Below are 27,333 nucleotides of genomic sequence, written 5' to 3' on the forward strand. Positions count from 1 at the left end.
CGCCGCTCAGCACCCAGCCGCTCCTCCCACCTGTTCGGCATTACTGGAAGGGGCGTGGCCAGCTGAACCGGGGGAAAGGGACAGCGTGTGCCGCTCGCATTCAGGCCGGCACTGGCAGGGCGAGAACCGCGTTCCTTCCCCGTTGTACGCACTTCAGGCCAAGTGGCTGGCTAGGATCGGAGCCACGCTGGCTCCCCGCCAGCTCGCGCCCCGCCCGTCACGCTACTAGGGAGACTCTTTGCTGCCTTCAGCCGAGCCCGGGCTGAAGGCGGCGCAGCTGCAGGCCGCGAGGAGACGAAACGTGATCCAAACGCTTCGCTGCTTCCAGCCGCCTTTCGGCCTTGCCTGTTGTCAGCGGAGGGGGGGCTGTTGCCGCTGCGTGAGCTCCTGTTCTCTTAAGTTAGCAGAGACCGGCATGGCAGCTGTACCGGGAATTGAGGCTGGGAAACAAATGGCCAAGGGAGCCGCTCAGGTTCCTTGGCAAAGGGGGGGGGGGCGCGGGGGCGGCATTCCAAGCTGGGGAGGTTGATGGAAGGCATGAACTCCTTCCCCAGGAGTGCAATTTATGATGACTGAAGGAATACCGATCGCATTGAGATCCTGCATTAGTATCTTATTAAAAACAGACGAGGCGAACTCGGGACGTTCGTTAGGCCAAGTTATCACGTTAGGCCAAATGTCCCAAAGCACGGGACATTTGGAATTTCTGTTAATGTTATTAAGCAATAACATCCACGCAGTAGGAAGAACTAGAAACGCTCGGGACCATTTTCTTCACCGTGCAAAGGATGCTTCTAAGTCCTGCCGCCGCCGCCGCCGCCGCCGCCCTGATGAATTCCTTACAACCCAAAGCAACCCTTTCTCAAACTCACTACCCAGCAGAGACCGAAGACTTCTCCCGCCTTCCCCTTCCCAGACTTTGAACCTCGAAATCTACACATCCCGCACAAAACACCACCTAGAAACTCCGAAGCCTCCTTCAAACAACCGAGTCCCCGCTTGCCTCCACCCCACCACTCTTTCTTTCTTTGATCCGATTTCTTCTTAACCGATCTGTTCGATCCATTGCGGCCGAGCAGGGAATCCCTCTAAGAACGCGTCATCCTAACCAAGGAAACCCGCGCTCGCGTAGTACAACGCAAATGCCCATCTTTGGCAACGACAACTTGCGACAATGGAACAGTCTAACCCTAGACGCTGGGGGGGGGGGGCGTGAAAGGACGAGGCCTGGACCCAGGATATCGAGCCCGTCAAACGCCCTGGCCGGCCTATACTCCCGTGGCAAAGGGGACTGGATGAGAGAAAGAGGCCAGTCGTCCGCCTGGGTATGCTGCGTCGGGCTTAAGAGGAAGGGTGATCTCGGCCGCCGCCGCCGCCTGCTCGTTCGCCCGGTGGGAGGTTCCGCGTTGCGAGGCGGGGTGTGGCTAAGCTGCCAGCTTGACGTTTGCGAATCCACATGGTACACATTTTAAGAGGCAGGAGACGGAATAATAAGAACCGTGGATTTGAACTAATGCCATTGCACTGACTCATCCAGGGAGAGTAAAGGAGCTCAGAGAAAAGGATACAGAGAGAGGCGCTTGGCAGAAAGTAGGCGGGGGGCTTGTAACAAGAGGGGGCGAGATCGCCTTCAAGAGAGAAGGGGCAGCGTCAAGGGTTAAAAGATCATTAACTGAGAGGCACATTTTTAACAACGACAAATAAACAAACAAAGATCCTCAGATCCCGGACTGAATCATCCAGTCCGGTTAGAGCAGGAAGCTGGCACTTTTCTGAAGGGCTTAATTACACAGGAGGCGAAGATCCCCCTGACTTCAAAACTACAGTGCCACCGAGGCTTTGAAAGCAGAAGAGGGATCCACAGGAAGTTGGAAGGCAGGGGATCGGGCGCATCTACCGTGACGGCTTTCTCCTCTTTAGATGATAAAGGCGCATTTGGAAAGGGAAGGAGTTTTTTATTAGCATATCTCCGGTTTAATGAACAAAATCAAGTTTTAATTTTCATTCGAGACTCAATGATTTGACTCTAGAGGGAGTATTTTTTTTTCTATTTACTATACGCAAGGGAACGTTTGGGGGGGATTGTTTTTAGTTCTCCCAGTCCTGTATCTGAAGGAAAGAGAATCTCAGGAAAGGACTGCGTTTTCCACGGCTTGAAACCGAGAGAGGGAGGAAAGCGCCAAACGCAACAACTATCTCCGTTCAGTGTCCTCGGAAAATCCTAAGGCGGCAAAGCAAATAAAGATCGGAAGCGAGCGAGCCAGAGAGGGACAGAGGAGGCAGCGCGCTGGGAGTTTTTTTTTTTAAATTAAAAAAAAAGAGTTTATTTCCCTCCTGCTTCCACCTCGGATCATGTACCAGGACTTTCCAGGGAATTTTGATACCTCCTCCCGGGGCAGCAGTGGTTCTCCTGGCCATCCGGAAACTTACTCCAGCGTGACACCTCAACAGGTAGGGGCGGTCGCAGACACTTCTGCCACGAGCTGCTGCGAGCGACATTTCGGAGTCGCTGTTGTTTCCCTTTCATTCTGAAATGCGCTTCAGTGCTCTGTGCCTTTTCCCCCCTTTGGCCTAGAAGTACAGCTTGGGCGCCCGGCCTTTCTTGAGCAGTGTTTCTGGGTTTGGGATGCCATCGTACTAGGTACAGACGCCGGGCTCGCGTTGTCCTCGCTTTGGACCCCCACCCGCGGGTCTCGGCAGCCCGCTCTCCCCGCTCCCTACAATTAGGCGAAGCCAGCGATAACCTGCCTTCCCTCCCCCCTTCCTGCTCCGTCCCTCAGAGCGCTCCTTAACCAAATAGTAAAGTTCACTGACCACACCCAGTCCACCTCCTGCGAGCGCGCTCAGACCTCTCCCTGCTCAGGAGATTCGAGCGAAGACGACTGGGGTGGCGCGTCTCCTTTGGCCTCCAGTCCAACAGCCGGCCTTCTGCGCTACACCTTAAAAGGAGGCGGAAGCGACTGCTGGCGAGGCAAGAGATTGGGCGGGTTGGGGGGTGAGCGCAGACTGGACTAGATCGCGAAGTTCCAGCTTCGGGGGGCCCGCGCAGAGAGAAGGCTGCGTGCGGCTGTGAGTCGCTGCCGAAGCCTAGCAGCTGAGTAAGTGGGAAGGCGGTCTGCTCTTGGTGAAGGTCTGAGTCTATAAAATGGGTTGACTGGAAGGGGCCGGGCTGGGGCGAGCCGCGCGCTTGGAGAACGACCCTGGGGGTCTGCGCGACCGGTCTGAAGCGGCCGTTTTCTTGGCGGGTTGTGTCGTGCGCGCTTCTGGTGGAGCGAAACTGGGGCCGAAGGGGAGAAGAAGGGATCTATGGAGAGGGAGAAGACAGTAGCCAGCTTTATGGCGGGTCGGGTTGATAATTTGTTGCGAGCACTGCCAGAGTGGGACTCGTCTTTGCCTAGTGGTCGTTGAGGCGCTTCACCTTGAGTATCAGTTTTGCACCTCAGGAGGCCACCTTGAATCAGTTCCAGGATTCAGACTCACTACACGTGCCCTCCCAAACCGAAAGAGGAGCCTTCTTTTTCAAACGCCGTCTCCTACTCGCTCTTACGAGCTTTGTGAGGTGCTTGGGGCAGAACAGCTGCGGTGTGTGTGTGTGGTATGGAAATATTGGCGAGGGAGGGGGGAGAGCCATGCAGTCACTGAAATTTCAAGTCTTTAGTACTTAATGCTGAGATTTCCATTGGAATAGAAGCAATATGAAAGAACAATTCTGGCCTCACAGCCTGCATATGGAAAAGTAAAACATTCCAATGTAGTAGTGCTGTAGGGTTGGAGAAGTAGTTTAGGCCATAAACCTACAAGTAGTTGAGTTTGTGAACTGCAGTTTAACTGTGGTTGAAATCATTGATAAAAAGTTTCCTTGGATTTACTCTTTGTCCTGTCCCAAGTCCTTAAAGCGTCACTTTATAATCACATTTCTGAAGATTGTGGATTTGGATTTGATGGAGCTTTGTGTGAGACTTCTGTCTATGGACTCTGCCCAATGATTAAAAGGAATTCTGCCCCCAGGCATGCCATGGTGGTTGCCCAGACACCAGAATGCCTTTTACATGCCACTTAGATGCTTTGTGATGGCTTATGTAGAATTAGAATCCTAGTAGAGAAGGGTACCATCATCATCATCATACTCCCTTGACCTTTGTTGATGTAAGCGGTGTGCATAGGTCACCTAAGGGAGGCTAAGGGAGACACTGACTGAATTAGTTTTTCCTAAGTGTCTGAGTGGATTTGCTTTCTTTTAAAAATAGTTTTAAGGTTTAAAAATGGGCTCAAGATGCCTCTTACTCCTTAAAACTTCTTGCTGTTTCCCCTTCCTTAATTCCTTATCTCCTTGTTTGACACATGCACATGTATGTATAAACATGGCAGATGGGCTGATGAAAGGAAACGCCATCCTAATTTCCTTGAGCACAGTCCCAGATTGATAATGCATTTATGTGCATTCCCAGAAACCAGCTAGTTGGATGCCAGACTTCTGTTAACCTAACTAAATTGGGGTTTACTTTTCAGTGATATTTTTGAGGCTTGATGAAAGATTAAGCATGGGAAATTAAAGACTCTTTCCAGACATTAGGCAGCATTAAAAATTGCAAAGGAGCAGGGCCATCGACAAAGTGAGGATGCAGTCCATTTCAGTTCAGTCTTAACAGGTTTGTAGGTTGAGCTGTGGGGTTTTTTGCGAGACCTCTGTGCATATCTAGAGAAACGAACCCTGTTGTTTAGTATGGTTTCTCAAAGCCCTGTTTAAATAACTCCATTCTGTTTTCATTACATATGATTCTGGGGGAGGAGTGGGGGTGTTTAAATGTGTGTAGGGACATCAGATCAAGTCCAGATACACAGTTGAAGATCTATGTATAAATTTACCTAATTTGTTAATTTTTCTTTGCAACACTTGGGCAGTTTTCTGGGTATTTTTTTCTCTTTTGTCTAAGCTGGTTTCCTGAAGAGGAAGGAAAGGCACACACACACACACCACTGACAGATGTAAAAATATATGGAGCAAACCACTAGAATCTTTGTGGACACTTGGTTCAGATCCATCTCACACAAGATGCACAGAGAAACATTGCTTCCCTCTCAGCTCTATTTCTACATTTTTAAATCTTTAAATAATTTGAATATTTGGATGGTGAGGAATTTTTAAAAACTCTCAACAAGTTTTAAAGTAATGAACCATACAGAGTTTAGGAGGCAACAACTTTTTAACCTTTTACTTAAGCACTTTGTCCCCCTTTTTTGTTCTAGTGTTCTATGCTTGTGCCAAATATTTTTTTCATTGATTTCCAAAAACACCCAGGCTTGTTTTGTCTCCTGAATCTTCAGCGGAAACAATTTAGATTTCCAGATTTGTTTAATAATCATGATGGCTAGAAATGTTCACAATAAAAAATAGATTAAAAAGCTGAACAATTCTGCACTAGGAAGTACATAAATAACAGTCCTTACTCTGGAAGTGTAATTGAAATCACTGGAACATCTTTCCAAGAAGCGGGTTCAGGACTGCAGAGTATGTTAGCCTGATTCTCAGCACAACCTAACACAAGTTCTCAAACTGGCAAACAACATATCAAGCTTAAAATAAGACGGCTCTATGGACTGCGAGTTCAGAATCCAAATAAAGATAAATATGGGCCTGTTCTGATTTCTGTATCTTTTGTTGTCTACTTTTATATTTTTCAGGACAAACTTACCATTTTTTTCTCAATATTCTTTGTAAATCCAACTATAAATCCATTCTATCCACAACAAATTTTATTAGCAGTGGAGCATTACTACTCCTTATGTTATAAATATGTTCCAAAAAGTCTTCACGTGGGTTAAAAGACTGCCCTTATTGGCCACCACTTAAGTACCTGGCTAATTTTGAGGATGTTGCCACACAAAATATTTGCCACAAAAAATATTTTGTGTAGCAACATCCTCAAATTATTGCTGTTAGCCAGTGTTTCTGACTGCGATTAGTTGCAAAGCTAGTGGACTCTTAGTAGGTTAATTCCACTATTCTGTTTTTAAAGAAATAATAAACATTTTGTAAAAATCTCCTTTCTTTCTCTTGCTCATTTCCCCATCCCTATTTTGTTCTATTTTGAATCTTTTTATTCCTCCAAATTAACTATCATTTTACCTGCTATACAAAACCATGATGATTTCTGTGCTATGGTAGTGTTTAAGTGCTGTGATAATCTCCTGATACATAAACAGTTTCTGTTTAAAGTAGGCATTTATAGTGAGTTTTAAGTGTCTGTCCAGGAAGAAGATGGAATGTATTTTTTTTCCCCTAGTGGCTTACATCTTCAAGCAAAGCTGGGTGTGATATTTTGTCTTTCCTTTGGTATTCAGACATTCCTTGATTGACTAAAGGGAGGTTGTTGGTATTTATTGTTGATTAATTTTGACCTTCAGAATGCAAGTTCTTACAGGGCTCGTACGATTTGACCACATTTTTGGGATAGCTCTTATGGTCAGCGTTTAGTCTTGAATGATGTTGGAACTTGAAGAATGAGAAATATTTCCTGTTGAAACTGAAATATATGAAATCCAGAAGGCTACTTGCTTCCTTGCTGTCTTCTCAGTTTATATTTTTCTTAGGCCTTTCTCGAGGTGTTTTCTTAATGTGCCGGCATAAGCAAAACCCATGGCTTCTGGAGAAGATATTGCACAACCTCATTAGTTACACAAACCTATATTTCATAACTTGTTTACATCATCAGCTGGCCTGGCTTTAACTCCCCCCCCCCCGGCACTTTCTTGTGCTTGTATAAAATGTGTGAAATGTACAAGCAAGGTGAGGCACACCAAACCTCTTTCTCATATCAAGTAGCTTTAGGGTGTCTTAAAAAGAAAAACCTGTCCTGTATAAAACTTTGCAAGTGGTGCCAGTCTGTGACATTCCACACATCAAATACTTTTTTTTTTTACCAGAAATTACTCTTGCAGCGTCCAAGTCCTCACCAAAGATATCTCTCGGGTGCCCTCTGTAGGCTGTTCCACTTAGACTTCCAGAGATTATACACAATGGAAAGGAATTATTTGCTCACTTACAGTGAACTTGGGGAATCTCGCAGGGGCTGGGTGGAGTGAGATTTTCAAAGGCTTGCATTGTTTGGTACCTCTTGTAGCAATACCTAAGTCTTTAAAGAGATTGCTGTTAAATGTGTGCTCATTATGTTTTCAGTGTGGCAAGTTTTCCTTCCATTTTCAGTGTTTCATATAAGTCTTCCCCAGTGCTAACCAGGGGCTTTAATTCACTACTACACCCTGCTGTGTATTTTGTTCTCTAGGTCTAAATCAACTCTACCTTCCTGGATTTCACCTTTCTGTCACTATAAAAGTGGCAATGCTGGTCAGGCAACTGACTGATCAAATATTGTCAGTGGTCCATTGACAGTCTGTTTCAGTCTTTCTCACCATTGGACTTCCTTATTGTTTCACAATTAGCACAAGTTTTGTCACAGTTTCAATGTGCGATCCAGCAATTAACCAAGCTGTTGTATTCTAGTAACTGTCTCTCCCATCTGTATGTTTTCCAGACATATTTCTAAATGCTGCAAGGAAAGGCAGTCTGCTGCAGTTGCCCCCGTGTGTCACACTTCTGTTTTGTACCTGCTTTCACTTGCTGGGTTACAGGATCAGTGACCCTGATCCAAACTGAAGTCTGTCTGGAACTTATGCCCTCTGTGGGCAGGGTGTTCATGGTAACCTGGTGAAAAAAATATTCCTTGTGTTATCATGGTACGTGTTTCAGGGCTAAATTTTCACACTGAAAAATTAGGTGGGACAGAGAGAAAGAAAAAATACCAGAATACAGCCTTCCATGAGCCTCTGTCAGGGACTGCATTCTCTTGTAAGGTGCTGGGAAGTGTCTGCATTGTCTTACCTTTGATCTCTGCAGGTGGTGTAGATGTTGCACAAATCTCTTTGTCATATTAAGAATTCATGTTTTGTGAATTCTTCACTGTACATGTCAGTTGACTCCTATCAGCAGAGAGAAGTATATCTTAACCGTATTTCTTCCTTTTTGATCCTTACTTTTGTCTGCCTTCAAAAAATTGTGTGTGTGTTAGGGTGGAACTTATCTTTTGAAGCAAGATCCTTTTTATTGCTTTACCCTTGAGGAACCAGGCTGTAGGGGTATTTCAGGAAACACTGTACTTTTCTTTACTAATTAAATATGGTATCCTATATCTCATACAGGCTTGATGAGATTACTTATCTCGAATTATCCTGCAAGATTAAAGCTGGCTAAGTTAGAAAGGGCTGGACTTTGCTGACTTTTGCTGGTCCCCAGCTTTTCTAGTCATGGTGCTGGTAACCTGTAGATGTATAAAATAGTTATTGTGTGTTTAGAAAAAATAGGTAAAATAAGACTTACTTGATAAATCTTCATTTATATCTGATGACGAAAGAATATGAACGTCTGCACTTTTCTATAGCACATTTCTTGTAAGATTTGTTCTAGGAACAGTTCTTACATGAGGGAGGGGGCTTCCATCGCTTCCCATTCGCAAGCATATTTAGGGTTGCCAACCTCCAGATGGGACCCAGAGATCCCTCAGAATTACAACTGATCTCCAGCTGGCAGAGAGCCATTCTCCTGGAGAAAATGGCTGCTTTGGAAGATGGACTGTATGGCATTATACCCCGATGAGGCATCTCTTCTCTCAAGCCCTGCCCTCCACAGGGTCCACCTCCAGGAATTTCCCAACCCAGAGCTGGCACCCCTAAGCATAATACATTTTTAAAGGATCTTTACAGGGTGGGAGGAGAGAATGTTGGATGTGAAGGCCCTGTTTTGTCATGAGACTGATAGACTGTCTTTAGACAAGTCACTGTGTTTCTGGCTAACTGACCTCACTGGGTTGTCATGATGGAAAATAAGATAAGTGTGATAAAATACGCAGAAATTATACATAACAAAATTCTTCAAATGAGCATGAACTGTAACGGTTTGTTCATTTGTATAACCTTGTTATTAATTGGTGATATCTCTTACTATTCTAAAGGGCATTGTTTGCTACATACTATCCTTGGATTTATTGACCCTTGTTTCCCCTCCTTGACCTTGAGAGCCAGCATGGAGAGAATGTTGTAAATTTCTTTGGATCTCCATTGAAAAAAAATATTTTGTGTGTTTATTTCTTTTTTATCCCTCCTTTCTCCCCAGCCCAGACCCAAAGGGCTTAAAAGAAACACAAGCTTCACCTGTGATGAGTATATAATTTTTCTTCCTACATGCATGCAGTTGAAATATATTATGGGAAACAGTATGAGCTACAATAAAAAGCCTATCTTGTAATTTTGCCTTTATGAGTAGTTGTGTGATCTGCTCTTATTAACTATCCATCTTAGCGGATAGGTATATAACATACACATAAGGAACCTAGGTCAAGTATCAACTTCAGTGGCATTTATGAAGATTATAGTGGCCTGACCTTCAACTCTTAGTTGTTTGGGAGAGGTTTGTTTCTGACTAGGTTATTTGAAGGTCATTATAATTTATGTGACTTGTCAAATATGAACTCCTCCTTGATTATTAGTCACTAGACATTAGGGCAGACGTCACTGAGAAGGTAATTTTGCTCTCGTGTACACTCCCAACTCCTAGCTCATCTTCCAAAACATAAGCTGAAGAATTATAATGCAGCTTACATTCATAGCTTTCCCCTGGAGCCTCTTAAGTACGTATTTCCAATGTTTGGCAGAACTGGTCTATTTCATTCATGCAAAAGCAAACAAGGATTTTGTAGTGTGATGCTGAATGATCCAAAGAAGCAAATGGCTTCCATAACGTCTACTGGCTGTTGCTTGTAAATTTTTTTTGAGAGACAGAGAGAGCAAGAGTGTGATGGGTATAATTCCAAGTCCCGTATTTGGAAGATAATATTTTTTCCTCATACAGAAGCTTTATGTTTGATAGAATGTATGATAAACCTTAGATACAGCGCTAGAAACAAATTACATCAACTGGGCCTTTTCTTCTTTGGATCCAGATGCCCTAATAAATTGTCCTCCTCAAATGTTACATGTATGTGTATTGTGGTGTACAACTAGCAACATCTTCTGTTATGGCAGAAAATTATGATTAAGGCTTGGGATCATTGAGATTGCAGAATGGAAGCAAAATTAAGTGCAAGTTTGTTAATTATGAATTCCTGTATAATTATAGAAAACTATCCAGAAGTTTGATTTGTATCCCTTGGGATAATAGGGATAATAATGGATAATAAGGAATTATTCAACATGTATTTTCTCATGGCAGATAGATTGGTCTATCAATGGATTGTGAAAGCCAGAGACATAACTTTCATGCTCAGAACGTACATGTATGTATCTGAGGCATTTTCTCTCTCCTCCTTTTGCTTTCTTTGATAAAGATATACTGGTTGACTAGGACCGTAAACCATTTTTCATTAATGGTTTTAAAATTCCATTGTTGGGACATGAGATGACTGTAAAATTAATGTGTGTCTTGAATGGCTCCCTTGTTAAACAAAAAACATTCTTTCTCTTGGTACTTTCCCCTTCAGGGGCAGTCTAGTATGTGTGTCTCCCCCTCCTTCCCCTAGCAGTTTAGTGCCAACAAACTATCCAAATGGATTTACTTCAGTCTGGAAACAAGGTATACAGGTTTTCTTTTTTATTATTTTGCAGGCAATCATTACCTAGTGCCTTTTTTAAAACTGCTGCTTTGTTTTGTCTAGACAGAGCAGAGGGCTGCAGGGAATTTTTCTGATCTGAATCCCAAAACACATTTTATAGGGTATTATTAAAATATATGCACGCAAACCTGCTGCAGCTAGAGGCATCTTTATATTCTGTTTCATTTACATGTGGCCCCAGAATTGATATTTTGAACAGCTATGCCTATGTTTGGAGCCTGAAGGAGAAAATCAACTGTACTGGTGGTAGAAGAGGCACCAGTAAAGAGCTTGTACCTAGCTTTCTTTTGTGATGGGATATGTGTGTCTGTGTGAGTACAGTACGCAGGGTTACTATTGCTCTTGTAAGATTTACCCAGTGTGCTGGGCACACACACCTTGGAGGGAGATATGTATGTTCAGGCAGTTATGAAGAAAGTAAAAAAGAACAGAAGCAGATTCTCACTCTACTAGTTTTAGGTTCACCTCTTTCTTGGCTTCTACGTAGCTGTGGACACGTGTTCCATTTCTTGGGAAGGGCAAAAATACTACTTGCCTCGTGCCAATGTCTTTTCGAGAGTAGAGTGGCCCTGTTTGTTACATGAGTCAGTTCCTCCTTGAGTTGACACGTTGCCTTCTGGGAATGGGAACAGCAGGGTGGGGTGTCACCAGGGTACCTACATAGGTTTTGTCAGGAATGAATGGAAGATTTCAAAATAGGAATCTTATGTCCCCATCAACCTAAGTTGCTTTGACACTTACCATACATCCATCACATTGTATTCACTGTATATGTACAAGTTTATTTTTATATATATATTGATGGCAAAAATAATTGTTCAACATACATGCATCATTTCCCACAATCAAAATCCATGTAAGCTGCTTTGGATTCTCAGTAGAGAGAAAGATGGAGTATAAATAAAGTATAAAAAATCAGGATGAATGAATGTTCATACATAACAGAAGCATGTTGTACATTATCAGAAGTATATTCTGCATTATATTGTACTCATATTAGGATGTACACGCATACAACAAAAAGTACTTGCATACAATGTAATATGTGAAATACCCTGCATTTAGTGAACTCAATGAGAAAAGTTTAGCTGATAGTTCTAACAAACTAAATCCAAATGTGTGCTATATTGCCAATAAATATTCACTACACATGTTGTGATAGCATTTTTAGGCTTCACAATATTTGATGGAAATGAGAAGGGAAAGAAACGCATGGCAAGTTCTGTGTTTAAGCTGCTAGCCTGGCATTCTGGGCTCTTGGCAATCCACTGAAATGTCCTGTCTTTGAAATGGGAATAAAAAGTGTTGGGAGTTTTGCATGTCTAGAATTCTGTGCTAAAATGACTATTTCTGTAGGATTAAATAGCAATGTTTGTACAGTTCTGTTCTATTTGTGGGTGATTGAGTAGGTGAATTTGCATCTTGACCAACGTTCATAGCTACAAAAATATTTGATTGGTCCATTCCTGGCATAATTGGTTTATTCTTTTTTTGCATGTAAATGAGACAAGCTGGAGGAAGTGGAAAGGATTCTAGTAAAGATGGAGTTACCTATGGCATTCAGCTTTTTTGGGGGGGGGGGTAAATCTGGTAGACTTAAGCAGTGCTAGAATTTAACATTGTGCTCTCATTGTCATAGGTTGTCTTAAAGTTTGCTCTGAGCGAACCAAAAAAAGTAGGTTCAAATATTTTGTTGGACTGTGATGATGAAAGAACATGCTGGGCATTTACTGTCACTCTTGATTTTCCAGAATATTTTCATTTGCTGATTTAATTATGAACACAAGTATCTCTCCTCACTTCGGCTAGAGCTAATATATATTGATTAGACAGCCTCCATCTTGTCAAGGGACTTGCCAGGCTCTGATCCTCTTGCTTCCCTGCTTTGACTGTAACTTTCGAATTCAAAGATGTGTAAATTATACAAAGACCTAACTTGCCACCTACATGCTGCAAACTATTCCTCTCCAAACATTCCATGGCCTGTCTGTTGAAGCACCATAGAGTGTGGAAGTAATGGGCCTAACTATAGGAAAGAGGGGAAAAAACAAAGAGAGGTGCCCACTTCTTGATTTGGAGTAAGGAACTAACTGACTGTTGAGATGCTCAGGAGAAAGGAAGGCATATGGATATTCTAAATAAGCAAATGATTTGAGCTGCTCCATATTATTGCTTAGTTCCCAGGCCTCAGTTTTCAGATTAAGAACTTTCTCTTTTGATATTCCTGTTTGGGAAACGTGCCAGTATGGTCAAAGGAATGCTCACAATTATAACCATGATCCACCCAGTCTCTTCCATGGGATGTCTATCTCAGTTTCAGAATCTGTAAAGTTGGTGTCATTCAGAATGAACACTATGGGGCGAGGTGTACTGTAACTATCACTTGGTAAAAGGCGCTTCTTTTTTCTTGACTTCCATATTGTATATATTTCAGTGGTGTTCTGGTATCTCTGATTTTTTTTCTCTTTCTCTTTTTCTCTCTCTCTCTGTTCCTAGAAATTCCGGGTAGATATGCCAGGATCGAGCAGCACTTTTATCCCCACTTTGAACGCTATTACCACCAGCCAAGACCTGCAGTGGATGGTCCAGCCCACTGTGATCACCTCCATGCCAAGTGCCTACTCTCGCTCGCATCCCTACAGCCATGCTCTGCCAAATCTGTCTTCAGTTTCTGGCCACACAGCCCTTCAGAGACCTGGAGTTATTAAAACCATTGGGACAACTGTAGGCAGGAGGAGACGAGATGAACAGGTAATCACACTGATTGACGCTACTGCATATCACCCACTAGCTGGGATGGCTTGGGAATCACTGAAACTGAATACCAACTGCCAGTACAATAACCTCATGCTCCAGTTATTGTTGGGGCTGACCTATGCTGTCATCTTTCTTTTTCAAAGTGATGCAGTATTTCAGGTTAACTGAAACCCAGTATTTCCTGGATACTTTTGTATAAGGAGAGGGGTGCAAACAGTGTCTAACATCACATGCTTCTGTATCTCCAATACACTTTTGTCCCAGCTGCAAGTGGCATATATGATTCTCCCTTCCATATTTAATTCTCACAACAATTCTGTGAGGTAGCTTAGACAGAGCGTTTGACTGGGTCAAAATCATCCTATGCATTTCATGGCAGTTTGGGGACTTGACCTGTCTGCCATATCCAGCACCTTCACTACTACTTTCAAATGCCTCACCTCATTTTTTTCCATGTGAGGCCTTGCTTTGGTCCCTGGCATTTCCAGTTAAGAGATTTTGGTCAGTAGGGCTTGGGATCTATAAAACTAAATCAGAGAGACTGGCCTGCAGTTAGAACTGATGATGCTGAACAAGATCATAATATGAAAAAAATACCATTCAGAGTCTGTGTCTAATGTTTGCTGTGCTTCCATGTAGTTAAGATAATTTTACAATAAGGGGCAACAGGCAGGATTGTTGTTTAATGGTTACTGAAGTTCTTGTCCTAGAGGTAAATTGATTTCCGAAGCCAAAGTCTTGTGTGTGGCCTTATTAATAAATGTTATCTAGAATTGATTTAGTTTTAAAACAGTTAATGTTTGTTTATTTTAGCATATTTTTATACCACTTGTCTCCCCAATGCCCCCAAAACAGCTTGCAAAATAATACTATTACAATTTAAATAAATTTAAACAGACAAAACACAATGTGAACAACAAGCAAAAAACAAAAGTTACACAAAACATCTTGGGTTGGGGTGGCCACAGACTGCAAGCCATGAGCCAAGACTTAGCCTAGAGCTTGCAGTCTGGTAGCCATCTCCCTACAGTTCTCTCCACCCCTCCCCTCTGCACAAACTTTCCTCCTGCCAATTTTCCTACTTGGCCAGTCCTGAGGACACGTGGCTACAAACAGAAGAGCTGTTTGGAAATGTGCTAGTTGGAATTATGCCTTATAATTTTTCGTGTTGTCTCATGATCCTAATTCCTTGTTCTTCAGTCTATTATCCTAAAACTTGTTTTATTTCTCTGGCACAATTCCCTATACTACCTAATTGGTTTATGGTACATGAGATGATATTTTGGAGTTGGCCCTTGGCTTGCAATGATGTTAAATATATTTTGGAATTAAATTCTGCACGGGCAGAATGTAGTTCTGGTAATATGTTTCTAAAACTAGAGCTCTGTCAAGACTGTAGGTTGTGAGTTGCCCCCTGTGGGTAGTCCTAAATTTGGGGGAAGTTCCAGACTGAAGTTTTGAGCTGCATGAACATGGATCGTCTGCATTCCCTTTCCAGTACCTGAACAAATTCAAAAGCCTAGCTTGTTTGTGTATAGTCCACCTTTCTCATAGAGACTCAAGGCAGATCACACAGTGTAAATCAATATGATCAATGAGACATTTTGAAAAACCCAATACAATAGGGTTTGCATTGCAGAAATCTGAAAATAAACATAAATCCCGGTACTGGAGTACAGAGATTTTGCAGTTTGTGATCAATAGGGGCAGAATTTAACTCCCAGAAAGCAGTTGTATGCAAACCACACCACACAAATTTGGTGGTGAGAACTGGCTTTTAATCTTAGACTGTGATTATTGACTATACTCTGTTACGTGCCAAGGGGCGTTTTTGCTCATTTCTCTCTTAAAGCACACATACACGTCACCACTGAAAATAGCAGTTCCATTTTACAGTGCCCCTCCTTTTTTAATATATGGTTCAACTTACCTTGTATCCTGGCAGTAGTACATACTATCCCTGCTTCTGCCAGTAATACTGTGGCATGGGGTGCAGAAATTCTCAGCAATGCCAAGACATGAGGCAGATTGAACGACATGTATGTGGAGTCGTAGAAACTTGACACAGTGTCTGGTTTTGGTGGCAGCTCAGTATATCCCCCCCCCCCCCGCCCCTCCACGTGTAGTTCCATTGTACAAGAAGTTACTCATTTTAAAAATAAATTGAATCAAACCAGGCGATAAAGTCTCCTGGCCTGCCTGTTTTTTCTTCTCCAATGTGTGCTCTTCATTTGACTGCACTTCCATCCAGTTAAACTAGCCAGAAATTAATTGTGCTGCTTGAAATTAGCTTGCTCTTAAACACAAGCCTGTCAAACAAAACAAAAGAGAGGCTCCCCTGCGACAAGAACTTCAGGATGAGTCTAGCTGTAGCTACAAGAGGAGTGTTAAAGGTGCCTCACGTCATCATGAGTAACTTCTAGTAATCTCGGTTGAGGATCTTGTTAGCTAAGCTCTTTTAACTCCCAGCATGTTTGACTGTATTTGCATGAAAAGGCATTTGCATGAGCACTGATAGCAGAAAGGCAAATGAAGCCTCAATGCTAGAGGCCTGTTTTCAGAGAAGCCTGAATGGGCATTTTGAGTGCTTAACTTGATTTGGAGTCGATAAGAGTTCCTGCAGCAGCCCGTATGGATGCAGCCTATTATGATTTGCGCTCATAGGTATTTCCAGGGCAGTTTACAATGTTAGAAATACTCATGTTGATAAAATGCAAATAGGTCAGATCTCTTTCTACCTGGATCTAAACCAGTTGTTCATGTTCAACCCTTATTAATTTATTTAGTGTTTTTTTTCCTCCTCTGCTTTCCTTGTACGAGATCAGAACAGTGAACATAGTTCTCCATCTTATCCTCACAACAGCCCTGTGATCTAAGTTGGAAATTGTGCTACTGTAATAATTTACTCCAAGCCATTCCTAACAAGACAGGAAAAAAATATAGGAGGTGAACGTTTACAATAGCACAATATCCAGCAATATGTGGTATGTTCATATATACTGTGGAAACATATGCCCATTAGCCCCCAAACAATTATTCTCGAGTAGTTCTTTTTGCCAACCTCATGCAATCGGTGGAACTATTCTTAAACAACTGGTTATAGAAGAAGGAAGAAACAATGAAAGCTATGCAGATTTTTTTTAAAAAAAATCCTAGGCCCTCTGACCCTGTATTTTTTTAAGTGCATTTCCATCCCAACCTTCCTTCCAGGAGCTCAGTGCATGGGTAGCCCCTCCTGCATTTTATCCTTGCAGCAATTCTGCAACATGGATTAGGCTGGGAATGAGTGGCCCAAGGTTACCCAGTGAGAACAAGCAGGGATTTGAACCTAGGTTCCCCCAGCCCCTGTTCAGCATGCTAACAACTGCACCACTCTGGGTCTTGATATATGTTAACATCCGTGGTTGGTTCTGTCCTTGACAGTGCATGAAACCTCTTAATGCACAGTCACAAAGCGCCAGTGTGTGGCTATAGAATGGATTGGGCAGTTCTTAGGGTGCACTGGCATAGTGCATCCCTGCCAGGATGCACAGTATTTATTTGTATAGTGAAACTTAACAGGGAGAAGGAACAAATGTTAGTGAAGTGGCTGTCTGCATTTGGGGGAGGAACGGGGTCCCAGCACTGGATGCTCTACAGTCAGGATCCTCACTCCCAGTCTCGTGAGCTTCTGTGTTCACTCACCAGCGGCAGTAGGAACTCCTTCTGTTCACGAGGACAGTGGCCTGAGTTAGGCAGCCTGATCCTCCAACCTGTGAATTAAATTGCCACTAGACGTAGGTTTTTTTTCTAAAAATGAAGACTTCAACCACAGCTCACAAGAGCATTAAACCTGCCCCACCTATGCAGATTATATATGTTTTAATTGTTTCAGCCTGTCTGGATTCCCCTTCCACTCCAGCATGTGTTAGCTCCTTCATGACAGTTGTCTTCTGATTAAGGATGAGTACATTATCATAAAAGGAGGGTGGAATGGGGAGAAAGAATGGAAAGTAAATCTTACATGGAACCATGTTGTTACTCTGATTTGGGGGGGCAGGGGGCTATTCCAATTTATGCAGCCTTGGAGGATCTTGGCTCCTGACCTTCAAGTTAACGACTGTTTTTCATGTGGGAAGAAACAGATATTTTGTTTCAAGAAGGAGAGCCTTGCAACATCTTGCTGTGCTTTTGCCTCATAAACCACCCAAGTTGTGAAACAACTGGGAGAATCTGCTGTGTGTTTGGCCTTGATTGCAGCTTCACTGTCCTCTTGCTTAACCTCCCTGTAGTTTCTCCACTCTCTTGTTCTCCCCCTCCCCTCCCCACCTTGCCAACCCTCTTCCTCTCTGGTTTAGACTCCTGGGGGGCAGGGGGGGCGGGGGAGAGAAGAAAAGTGACTCTGTTGCTGGCAGTAAACAGGCTAACCCATGCTCTGCCTCCACTACAATAAGCACCTCTTAACTTGTATATTTAATTGTTGAAGTAACTTAATAAGAGTTTTAAGGCTTCTGTTGACAAGGTACCTGCTCTCTGGGGACAAAGGTTTTGCCTCAAGAAAGGGAAGGGTTTTTTTATTTGAGATCCTGTGGGCCAGGAAATGAAGCCACAGCATTTTGCCTCAAATTAATCTGCTATAATCACTACAGAATGTAATTAGTCCTCTTCGGAGGTTTTATGTACACTTGCTTTGCCAGTTCATCACTCTGGATCACTTAGGTAGGCCCAGTTCACGTGTGCAGGGAAATGAGGTGGCAAAGGCCTGAGGTGGTCCAATGGATTGCACCCCCTTCAGATGGAAGCGATGGATTCCAGTTTTTAATGTTCCTTTGTATAACAAAACTCCATGGCAAAGAGAAAGCCAGCACAGCAGGGAGAAAGATTCCTTCCCCTTTCTTTGCTTGCTGTAGTGGCTTTCTTTTTGCAGGGAATGTTCAGCCCAGGGGAACATTCTGATATCTGCCTTCTGAAACAGTATAAACCATTCTTTCCCACCTCAATTTCCTGCATGCAGGAGCCAAGCTTTACTATTCCAGCAGGTTGAGTTTCCATTTGTCACCTTTCAGTGCCAATGTGACATTCTTGTCTTTTGTGTTGTTGGGCATTCTGGACTTGTAACATTTTCCACTCTCCAGATTTTTATACATAAATAAAATCTGCCAGCCATAGGTAAGCTTAGGCCACTACACATTCGTTAGTCTTTAAGATTGCACAAGAACCATTGTTGGGTTCTCCCCCCTCCCCACAACAGATGATAGCACAAAATCAAGAGTCAGTTAGCCTTGTTTACAAGTTCCAGTGAATGCACATACAATCCATGTACAGCGTGCACTGGATTTTTCTTTGTATGTGCATCAAGTAATCTTCATGTTACATTAATCACATACAGCTGAATGTGCGGTTTAAAACTCTTATTTATCCAAATAGTGTTCCCAATTTGTAAAGTGAATGGATGTTAGGAGTACATATGTGCATGCTGGATATACGTGCATTCACTGTAACAAGTGAACAGAGTTAGTGTGTCATACTGGGATTGGGCAGACCTGGTTTCAAATCACCATTCAAACACGAAAGTCACTTCAAATCTTCATTCAGACACAAAGCTCACCTAGGGCCAGGCTCTCTCTGCCTAGCCTACATAATAGTGTTGTTGAAAGGAAGGAGGAAGAAAGTACCTAGTATGCCATTCTAAGTGCCTTAGAAGAAAGGCAAGAAAAACATGTTATAAACAGATTATTATTGTAGATAAATATCCAAATACTATTTTTGTACTGTGTTTCTGTTCAGAGACAAGGTTAGCATTTTAGTTTTTCAGCAAAACTCATAAAATATAATGACATACATGAAAGGCTTGTGTGTGTGTGTGTGTGTGTGCGTGCGTGCGTGCGTGTGTGTGTATAGGAGGGCGTGCATAATAGTTACATGTTATGGAGGAGGGGAAGAAGTCTTTGCTGGCATCACGCTGGTGGTGTCTTTTTAGAGAAACCATTTTGTAATGGGCAAAAAAATGTGTAAGTACGTCCTGAGAGTAAAAAGTTGCTGTGGAGTTCACTGGATATGTTCACTGTAATTTGATGTGTAAACATATAAGGAAAGGGACTTCTTCCCCCCACCCTATTTGATGTTTGCTGTCATTTGCATGCTTACAGTTGTCACCTGAAGAAGAGGAAAAGAGAAGGATTAGAAGAGAGAGGAACAAGCTAGCAGCTGCCAAATGCCGCAACAGACGTCGAGAGCTGACCGAGAAGCTCCAAGCGGTAAGTATTCTACAAGTAGATATTTCCTCTTTTCTGACTATAATTGCCTTGGGCCAGTCAGAATCCATCTTCTTAAAGTTTTTCTGTACAATAGTCTGAGGAAAATGGCCTCTCTTTCAGTGGCCTTATTAAAGTATTTGGGGATGTGACAAGGTGATCCAGTGGTTAGATCTACCCAGTGATCTACCTCCAGTGAGGTAGATCTACCCAGCTTTGGTCCTGGTTTTCTTACACAATGTGATAAAGGGGTGAGAACTAGTTAACTTTTCTTCATGTTGATCCCTATCTCTTACTGATATGTCTGTCAAGAGTGAATGTGAATGTGGAGGAAACTGAGTGACTCGTTGCAGTAGATGCTGCCCCTTGCACCTAGGTCTACAAGTCACCAGGGGAGACTGCTGAACATCCTGTATTTGGTCTGAAAACCAAAAATTATGAGATGTTTAGACACCAAAAATACTTATTTCATTTTTTTTAAGTTTAGATGTTTTAAGTTTCTTACTGATATTACCAGTGGTTGCAAGAGATAAGTGTTATTTATTTAATTGCGGGGGCAGGGGTACTTTCTGCTTCGGCTCTTCCAGGGTTGGTGATTGCTTATTTCTCTTGAATCCACAGGAAACAGAGGAGCTGGAGGAGGAGAAGTCTCTTTTGCAGAAGGAGATTGCTGAACTGGAGAAAGAGAAGGAGAAGCTGAAGTTCATGCTGATGGCTCACAGTCCCATGTGCAAGATCAGCCCTGAGGAGCGCCGGACCCCACCTCCTCACAGCCTCCAGACAGTCCGGACTGGAGTGAGTGGTGCCATAGTTGTGAAGCAGGAGCCAGTGGAGGAAGAGATCCCCTCCTCATCTTCTGACCTGGAAAAAGGGCAAAGGTCTGTCATCAAGCCCATCAGCATTGTAGGAGGTTTTTATGGAGAAGAGCCTCTCAACACTCCCATTGTGGTGACCTCAACACCTGCTGTCACTCCTGGCACATCTAACTTGGTCTTCACCTACCCCAGCATGCTGGACCAGGAGTCTCCACTCTCCCCTTCAGAGTCTTGCTCCAAAGCTCACCGGAGGAGCAGCAGCAGTGGCGACCAGTCCTCGGATTCCTTGAACTCTCCAACTCTGCTGGCACTGTAACCTTTTCCCTTTCGCCCTCACTCTACCCAGTTACTCTGGGAGAAAGCCCCTCCTTGAAATCAAAGACCAGCACAATGGTGTTCAAGCACAAGGGCTGCAAGAGCAAGATGGGGAAATAGCGTGTCCCCAGGTACTTCTGGCATAGGAGGAACCAGACCAAATGCAAGCCATAAGAGGGATTGGGGGGAGGGTTGGGACAGACGTCACACTACTGGGATCTGAGTGCTTGGACTATATGGTGAGGGGGGAGGAATTCTTCCACAGTTTAGTGTACTCTTGGCCAGAAGTGGATGCTAGCTTCAGTAAATCACTAGTCATTCCCCTGTTACACTGATGAATGGACTGGTCAGACCAGGTTACCATCTGTGCTTAGAAATACATTCCAGTTAGATGATCTCATGTAGGTCTTTGGCTTTTATTTTTATTGGATGCCATGACATTTCGAAAACTCTAAAGGCTTGTTGCAATTGTTGTTACACCGCTGCTGATGTTGGGGGGGGCGGGGTCTGTCTACAGGAAATGCTAGCTGTCATTGGGTAGTTTTGAGTTGATGATGATCATGGAGCTGAGAGGAATAAACAACAGGTCCATATGATTCTTTAGAAGTTACACTTCCAACACTTTAGAGGAGGGAGGGAAAAGCAAGTTGGATGTGCTGGATATTCTGTTAACAAAAGGAAAAGGTCCCTTTGAAGGACCCAGAGTATGGAGTGAGAGAGGCGTGGTTTCTCTTTGTGCTGCACGGGTCATGTCTTCGACACGCCTCATAAGTGGGCCAGGAGTGGAGCCAAGGGAGCTGAGGAGATTGCCAGCATCGCTTTCCACTCAGCCTTTGTTGCTGGCATGGTTTCTTCTGTAATTAGCGTTTGTCAAATCTGTTGCTGGACCCTGTGTTTCCTTTCCCTTTGGCTGCCAGCCACCTTGGGTGTGATGCATCCTCATCATCCACGTGCCTGACTCAAACGCTGGTGCCGTTTCTTGAACGCAGCCTGACTCCCCAATCTGCAGGCCACAACTCTTCAGCTGTGCTGCCGTTCTTCACTTGTGACTGCGCCAGGGAGGGGATTCACCAAAGGTGAAACTGCAGAAAGTGAGCTGAGGGCTCCCTTTGAGAACTCCTCTAATTTTTTTTTTCTGGTTACATTTTACATGTCCGTTCCCAGCCAAAGTTTTATGTAGTGCTAATCTGATGGCTTCAGGCCTGATTGTTTCTTTTCTTTTTTCTGGTTCTCAAGACAAACAAAGGGAAATCGTTCTTATGCCTTCTCTTTGTCCCTGCACATCCAAGTGGACTAGGCTGTTTGAAAACCTGTGCTCACTACTGAAATGGGCAGCATGCTTCACTCCATTCATCTCTTTCAGTGCCAAAGCAAAATCCTGTTAAAGACAATCGCATTTAGACTGTGCAGCTGCTTGGTTTGTAGAGAAACAAACTGTTGAATCTTGGAGAGGTGTGCTGGGTCCTCCATATAGTGGAGTCTGGCTTGTTTAAGAATGTCTAATTGAATCCAACCCAGCCAAGGTTCCTACGACAAGCGTGTTTGTGTGCAGGTTTCCATCGTTGTTTTTGTTTCTTGGGTGTAGCAGGCCAAATGGCTGGGGGATTTGTAATCTCATTGTGCTATTTTCAGGACCAGCTTTCTGAGCGGAGGGAACATCTTCAAGCCATGTTTAACTCCATTGGTGAGCATCTCTGCACTGGGGCTTTGGCTTAACAGCCAGGGAATTCTTTGAGTGTTTCCAATGAAGTTAGTGACCAAATTCCCATTGGTTTTAATGGATTGGGATTGCAGCCATATTTTCAGGTCAGCACTTCAGTGCAAAAGGGATATATGTGCTAGGATGATTTTAAAAACAATTCAGAGTTTTGTATCAAGAAAAGTCAAATTCTGTGACATGACTAAATCATGCAAAGTTGTATATATTTATAATTTTGCATTATTTATTCTGCCTGCGGTAGCTATGAGGAGAAAGGAGCTATGCAGAGCACTGAAGCTCTACCTCTGGCCGCTGGCCAACCTACTTAGCACCCCTCTGGCCTCCAAAATGACCTAAGCCTTTTCAATCATCTTTTTGCAGCAATAAAACCCAGAAACTTTTTTAAAGTGTGAGAAAACTGTGTTTCTGGATGCTGATAATTGTATCTGATACCAGATTCTGTACTTTAGTAGTGGGGTCTAGTAATGCCTGAAGTCAAACACAGTTCTGGCTTTCACTCTGGTTTCTAAATGCAATGCCTCTCCCAGTGAAACATTTTCTTCATGCATTTCTGGTCTCCACTGTGCTGTAACTAGGGACCCTGTTCAAAACATCTGTTGACTGGCTCAGGGAGGATTCTTCTGTCAATAGGGTGGGCAGAGAACTCACATCCAGGTTGCAACAGTTTTAAAAATAACACAGACCCCCCCCCCCCTTTGGACCAAAGTCACTGATGTGCTTAGAAAAGCTTTTCATTGCCTAGGCAAGCAGAATTTTTTTTAAAAAAACAAACCCTGCCATTTTCTCAGCCCATGTAAATGTGCACTGGGCCAATTTGGACCAGATTGCCTTTTCTTCTTAGCGATTCTTGGAAAACTGGAGGCTGAATACAACTGAGGTGCCTGTTGTGCCAGGCTTGTAAAATAAAGTATTATGGGCAGAAGGGGGATATGATGTCCATGGTAGTCTCCCAGTATGTGTGTGGTGGTGCATGACAGATGGCAACATGCAGGGCTGCCCATTTGCTAGCTGTTGTTCACTGAGGTCAAGGAGCCCATGCTGGTCTGAGAAATGTTACAGGAAAGAACTGGATAAATTAATGGATGGTAATCCTTTTGCAACTGTTTTCTGAAATAGCATGAAACTGTTGTGTAAAAGACAATATTTAGAACATGATTTTCTTGATGAAGCTAGGATGAGTGATAGGCCACCTCCACAGAAGAGCTCCCTTTCAAAAGACTCAAATGAATCTCCAGACTCTGAAGTCTTTTGTAACTGCTTCCAGTTGTAATACCAGATATACTTTTGCACATTCTATTAGCTTTTTTGTTTTCTACCAATCACTTTGCATATTCCTCCCTGGGCCTAGCAGCAGTGGCTCACCTTTGCAGGTTGGGGGTCGGGTTGGACTGCTTTGGGACCTGTTTTTTTTCTCACAACCAAACCATCTCTCTCCTCCACAATGTGGCTTGTTGGAGCCAATCAGTGCAGTTCACTCCTTACAATTACTTCAGGACGCATTTGTATTCAGGCCAATTCGTGTTCTGTTGTGTGAATCCACCTTGAACTCCAGATTCTGCCTTTTTTCTAATTATCTTTGTAATCATGTGTAAACTTGTACACCTGAAGAAGCATGCTGAGCTTTTTTCCTTATGTTACACACATGGAACTCTGGCTAAATTTGGGTGGGATGGGAGCTTTGGCCTGATGGACGCTTGTTGAATACTTCCACTTGTTCTTGGTCTACAGAGAATGAAGGAATATACCTGGATTTTTGAATTGGCATGAAACCCAACATCCTGTAAGGATTAATTTAACTATTGAATTAGGAACTCTGTGAAAACTAGTTTTCTATAACACCTGCAAGGTTATGAATCCCTCGCCCTAATGACAATGTGACATTGCTTATGTTGAAAATTATGGAAACTTTGCAGGTGAGGCAGAGACCAAGCTCTTTTAAACTCTGTATGATTCATGCTCTGATAGTTGGGTCTCTAATTCAGCAATTATTTGCTCACATATAGGTTAAATCCACATGCACGTAACTTGATAAATAGGGGTGTCATCATTCATTACCCTGAAATTCTGAGAAAGCCTAATAACTTTGTTTGAAGGAAATACTGCTTTGACTCCCAACACTAATTCTTTCGTAAATCTTTGCTTCCTATTAGTTCCAACTTTGTGACTGTTCCATTCGATTTAGAGCATTGTGCACCCCTCACACACTTATTGCTGCATGATTTCTTTTCATTTCAAAATGTTTTGCCCTGGCCCTGGTAACATAAATGGAAGATAGCGTGACCCCATGGTTTTAATGGACTGTGCGCTTAAACCCATAGAGTGCTTGTGATATATTGACAAAGCCTGAGCTATTATGTTGATATCAGTAGCTTCCCCCTCCCACTTAAAATGTTTTTATTTAATTGATTTATTGCCTTTATTTGAATCTACCAGTGTGCTGCTTTTTTCCTGTTCCACCTGGCCTTCATCCTAAAAACACTCTCTTGGGTTTCTCATTATTTATTGGCAGGCAAACACTTCTTGTGTCAGCTCCAGCAAATCTGCCCACTATTAATGTAATATCCCTTTAACTTGTGTTCCTGATTTTTGTTGCCAAAATGAAATTCTGCACCATAAAAAACTTGCAAAGTTATTTTCATTCAATAGGGTGGGTCGAATATTTTAAGAGGGTGCAAATGATCCTGTGTTTGTTTTTGTTTTATTTATATATACATATCTATAAATAATGTTTACAACTTTTTTCTGCCTCAGATTTTAAAAACAGCATTACAAACCTATGCCTTTCCCCTGCTGATTTTTTAAAAAAAATATTGATTTTCCTTTATAAAATATATTATCCATGGGTTGGGGCGGAGAGATTTTTCCCTCCTCATTCATAATTCTTCTGCAAGTTTCTTCTGCTCTGCCTGCCTTCTGCATTTACATGAACTGTTTCTATTTTAATTTTAGAAATGGCCTATGGGCAGTTTGCGCTTGTCATGGACCTCTCTGTTCTTGACATTCACGTGAATCATTTTCTGTTTAAGTAAAATGACAGTGTGCATTAAAACACTGGACAGGGTTTTTTATTCCACCATGTGATGGTACACATGATTACATAACTTACTGCTCCTGTTAGATAACAATACACATGTTAGTGATGGTTCTAGTGCACCTGGATTCCCCCTGCTTAAAGGTGCAACCTTGCGCATTTTGCCAGCAGAATGATCCAAAATTGCAGGGTTTTTACTGTTATGGCAAATATGACACTGTTCTAGCCAAGGCATGATATCGTTAATTAACAGAGCCATCCTCAGTTACACCCTTCAGTGGACATAGAAGGGTGTAATCCTTCTTAGGATGGCCTGTAACCTTGTCAGCTATCAAGTAACTGACTAAGAGAAATGTCTTTCATGCTTGTATAATACAATATAATTCCCTGGTGTTTTGATGCTCATGGTTGCTTATATGCATGGCTTTACCTATATGGGGGACAAAACCCATGCAAACTGAATGGATGGAAAGCTATGGCAACAGCAATATGGTCTCTTGAAATTCTGGACATCCAAGCCAGAATATTATCAGAAAGAGAACCTGTTGACTCCCTGTGATCATAATATGGTAAATCAGAACCACTAAATCTGGGCAGGGGGAGGGAAATTTGAAAGCATCCTTATCTATAGGATTTTTCCTGTACAAAATGTATAAATGAAATACTTATTTCTAAAGATGCATTATCAATCCTCTGCAAGTAGTAGATGGAGTTGGAAGAATGGTCTTGGAATACAAGAGATGAATCAAAATGTTTTCATCCTATGAAATGGTTTTCTTCTCACCCACTTTGTACAATTAAAAAGTTGGTTGACTTTTATGTTGGTGACTGTTTGGTGTGGAAAAATATTGAATTATGTGTAGAAATTAGATCTCAGATTTGTCTTTGCTCAGTGAGAGGATACAGTGTTGTATATATAAATTCTACTGTGTAGTCTTAAGTAATTTTGGTGAGAGATGGTTCATCTTCATTAGCACAATAGTTTTCCTAGTGTAAAATGGATGAATGCTTTAAGATCCCTAAAGAAAAAAAAGGCCTGACTCTCATTCTGTTTACATGGCTGTGATCCTAAATGCACTCACATTAGATGTATGTAACTACACTGGTGATAACCTTGGTAGAGGAAGTGATCTGAGTGATCCAATTTGTGCTGCAAAACTATGGAGATTAATAAATGTTTGGGTGTGCCATTCCCCACCCCCCGAATATTTTAGCCACATTCCCTTACTTTGAGGGAAAACAATTCCTGTTGAAAGTTCTTTGAAATGACCAAATTGGAATCCTTATAATTTTTGTAGCTTTTCCTACAGAGAAGAAGCTTGCCCTATGCTGTCATCCTGTTTTTTGTTTTTGTTTTTGTAATGGAGACGTACAATATTTGCACTAAAAACCACAATGATTAAAACAATTATATGGAAACTGCTTTGGGAAAGGCTGCTGCTAACAAAGAACATGCTAAAATGATGGTCATGCTTTTACACTTAATGGAATAGTACCATTTTTTAGAATAAAATCAATGTAGATTGAAAAGAATGAAGGTTTTATAAATATATATATATATATAATTATTATTTTTTACCTTTTCTCACTCTTCATTTCATTCTCCCATCCTGTTCCATGCTCTGTCACTGCACCTTTTCGGCTGGCTGAATGTGTTTACTTCCCCCTCCCCTCCCCATGTTAGAACAGTTGTAAATTCTGCTTTCATGGCACTGCGGACACCTTTTTTTTCTGGAAAAAGTGAGAACTAACTGGAGTTCTTTGTTTTGTTGAAGTCATTAAAAGATTCTCTTTGTTATGA

At 42.5% G+C, this 27,333-nt stretch overlaps 1 protein-coding gene across 2 annotated transcripts; it reads left to right on the forward strand.

The window, feature by feature from the left end:
* Positions 1-1,409: 1,409 nt before the first annotated feature.
* Positions 1,410-27,333, forward strand: FOSL2 (FOS like 2, AP-1 transcription factor subunit). Of its 2 annotated transcripts, none has more exons than XM_054978863.1 (4): positions 1,410-2,451; positions 13,158-13,412; positions 19,547-19,654; positions 20,273-27,333. In XM_054978863.1, the coding sequence occupies exons 1-4, from the start codon at positions 2,353-2,355 to the stop codon at positions 20,780-20,782; spliced, it is 972 nt and encodes a 323-aa protein (XP_054834838.1). In that variant the 5' UTR covers positions 1,410-2,352; the 3' UTR covers positions 20,783-27,333. The 2 variants fall into 2 exon arrangements, with proteins under 2 accessions (XP_054834838.1, XP_054834849.1); XM_054978874.1 differs by lacking the exon at positions 1,410-2,451 and adding an exon at positions 2,844-3,098.

This window comes from Eublepharis macularius, chromosome 1 (genome assembly GCF_028583425.1).
Source record: "Eublepharis macularius isolate TG4126 chromosome 1, MPM_Emac_v1.0, whole genome shotgun sequence".
In the NCBI taxonomy this organism is placed as follows: domain Eukaryota; kingdom Metazoa; phylum Chordata; class Lepidosauria; order Squamata; family Eublepharidae; genus Eublepharis; species Eublepharis macularius.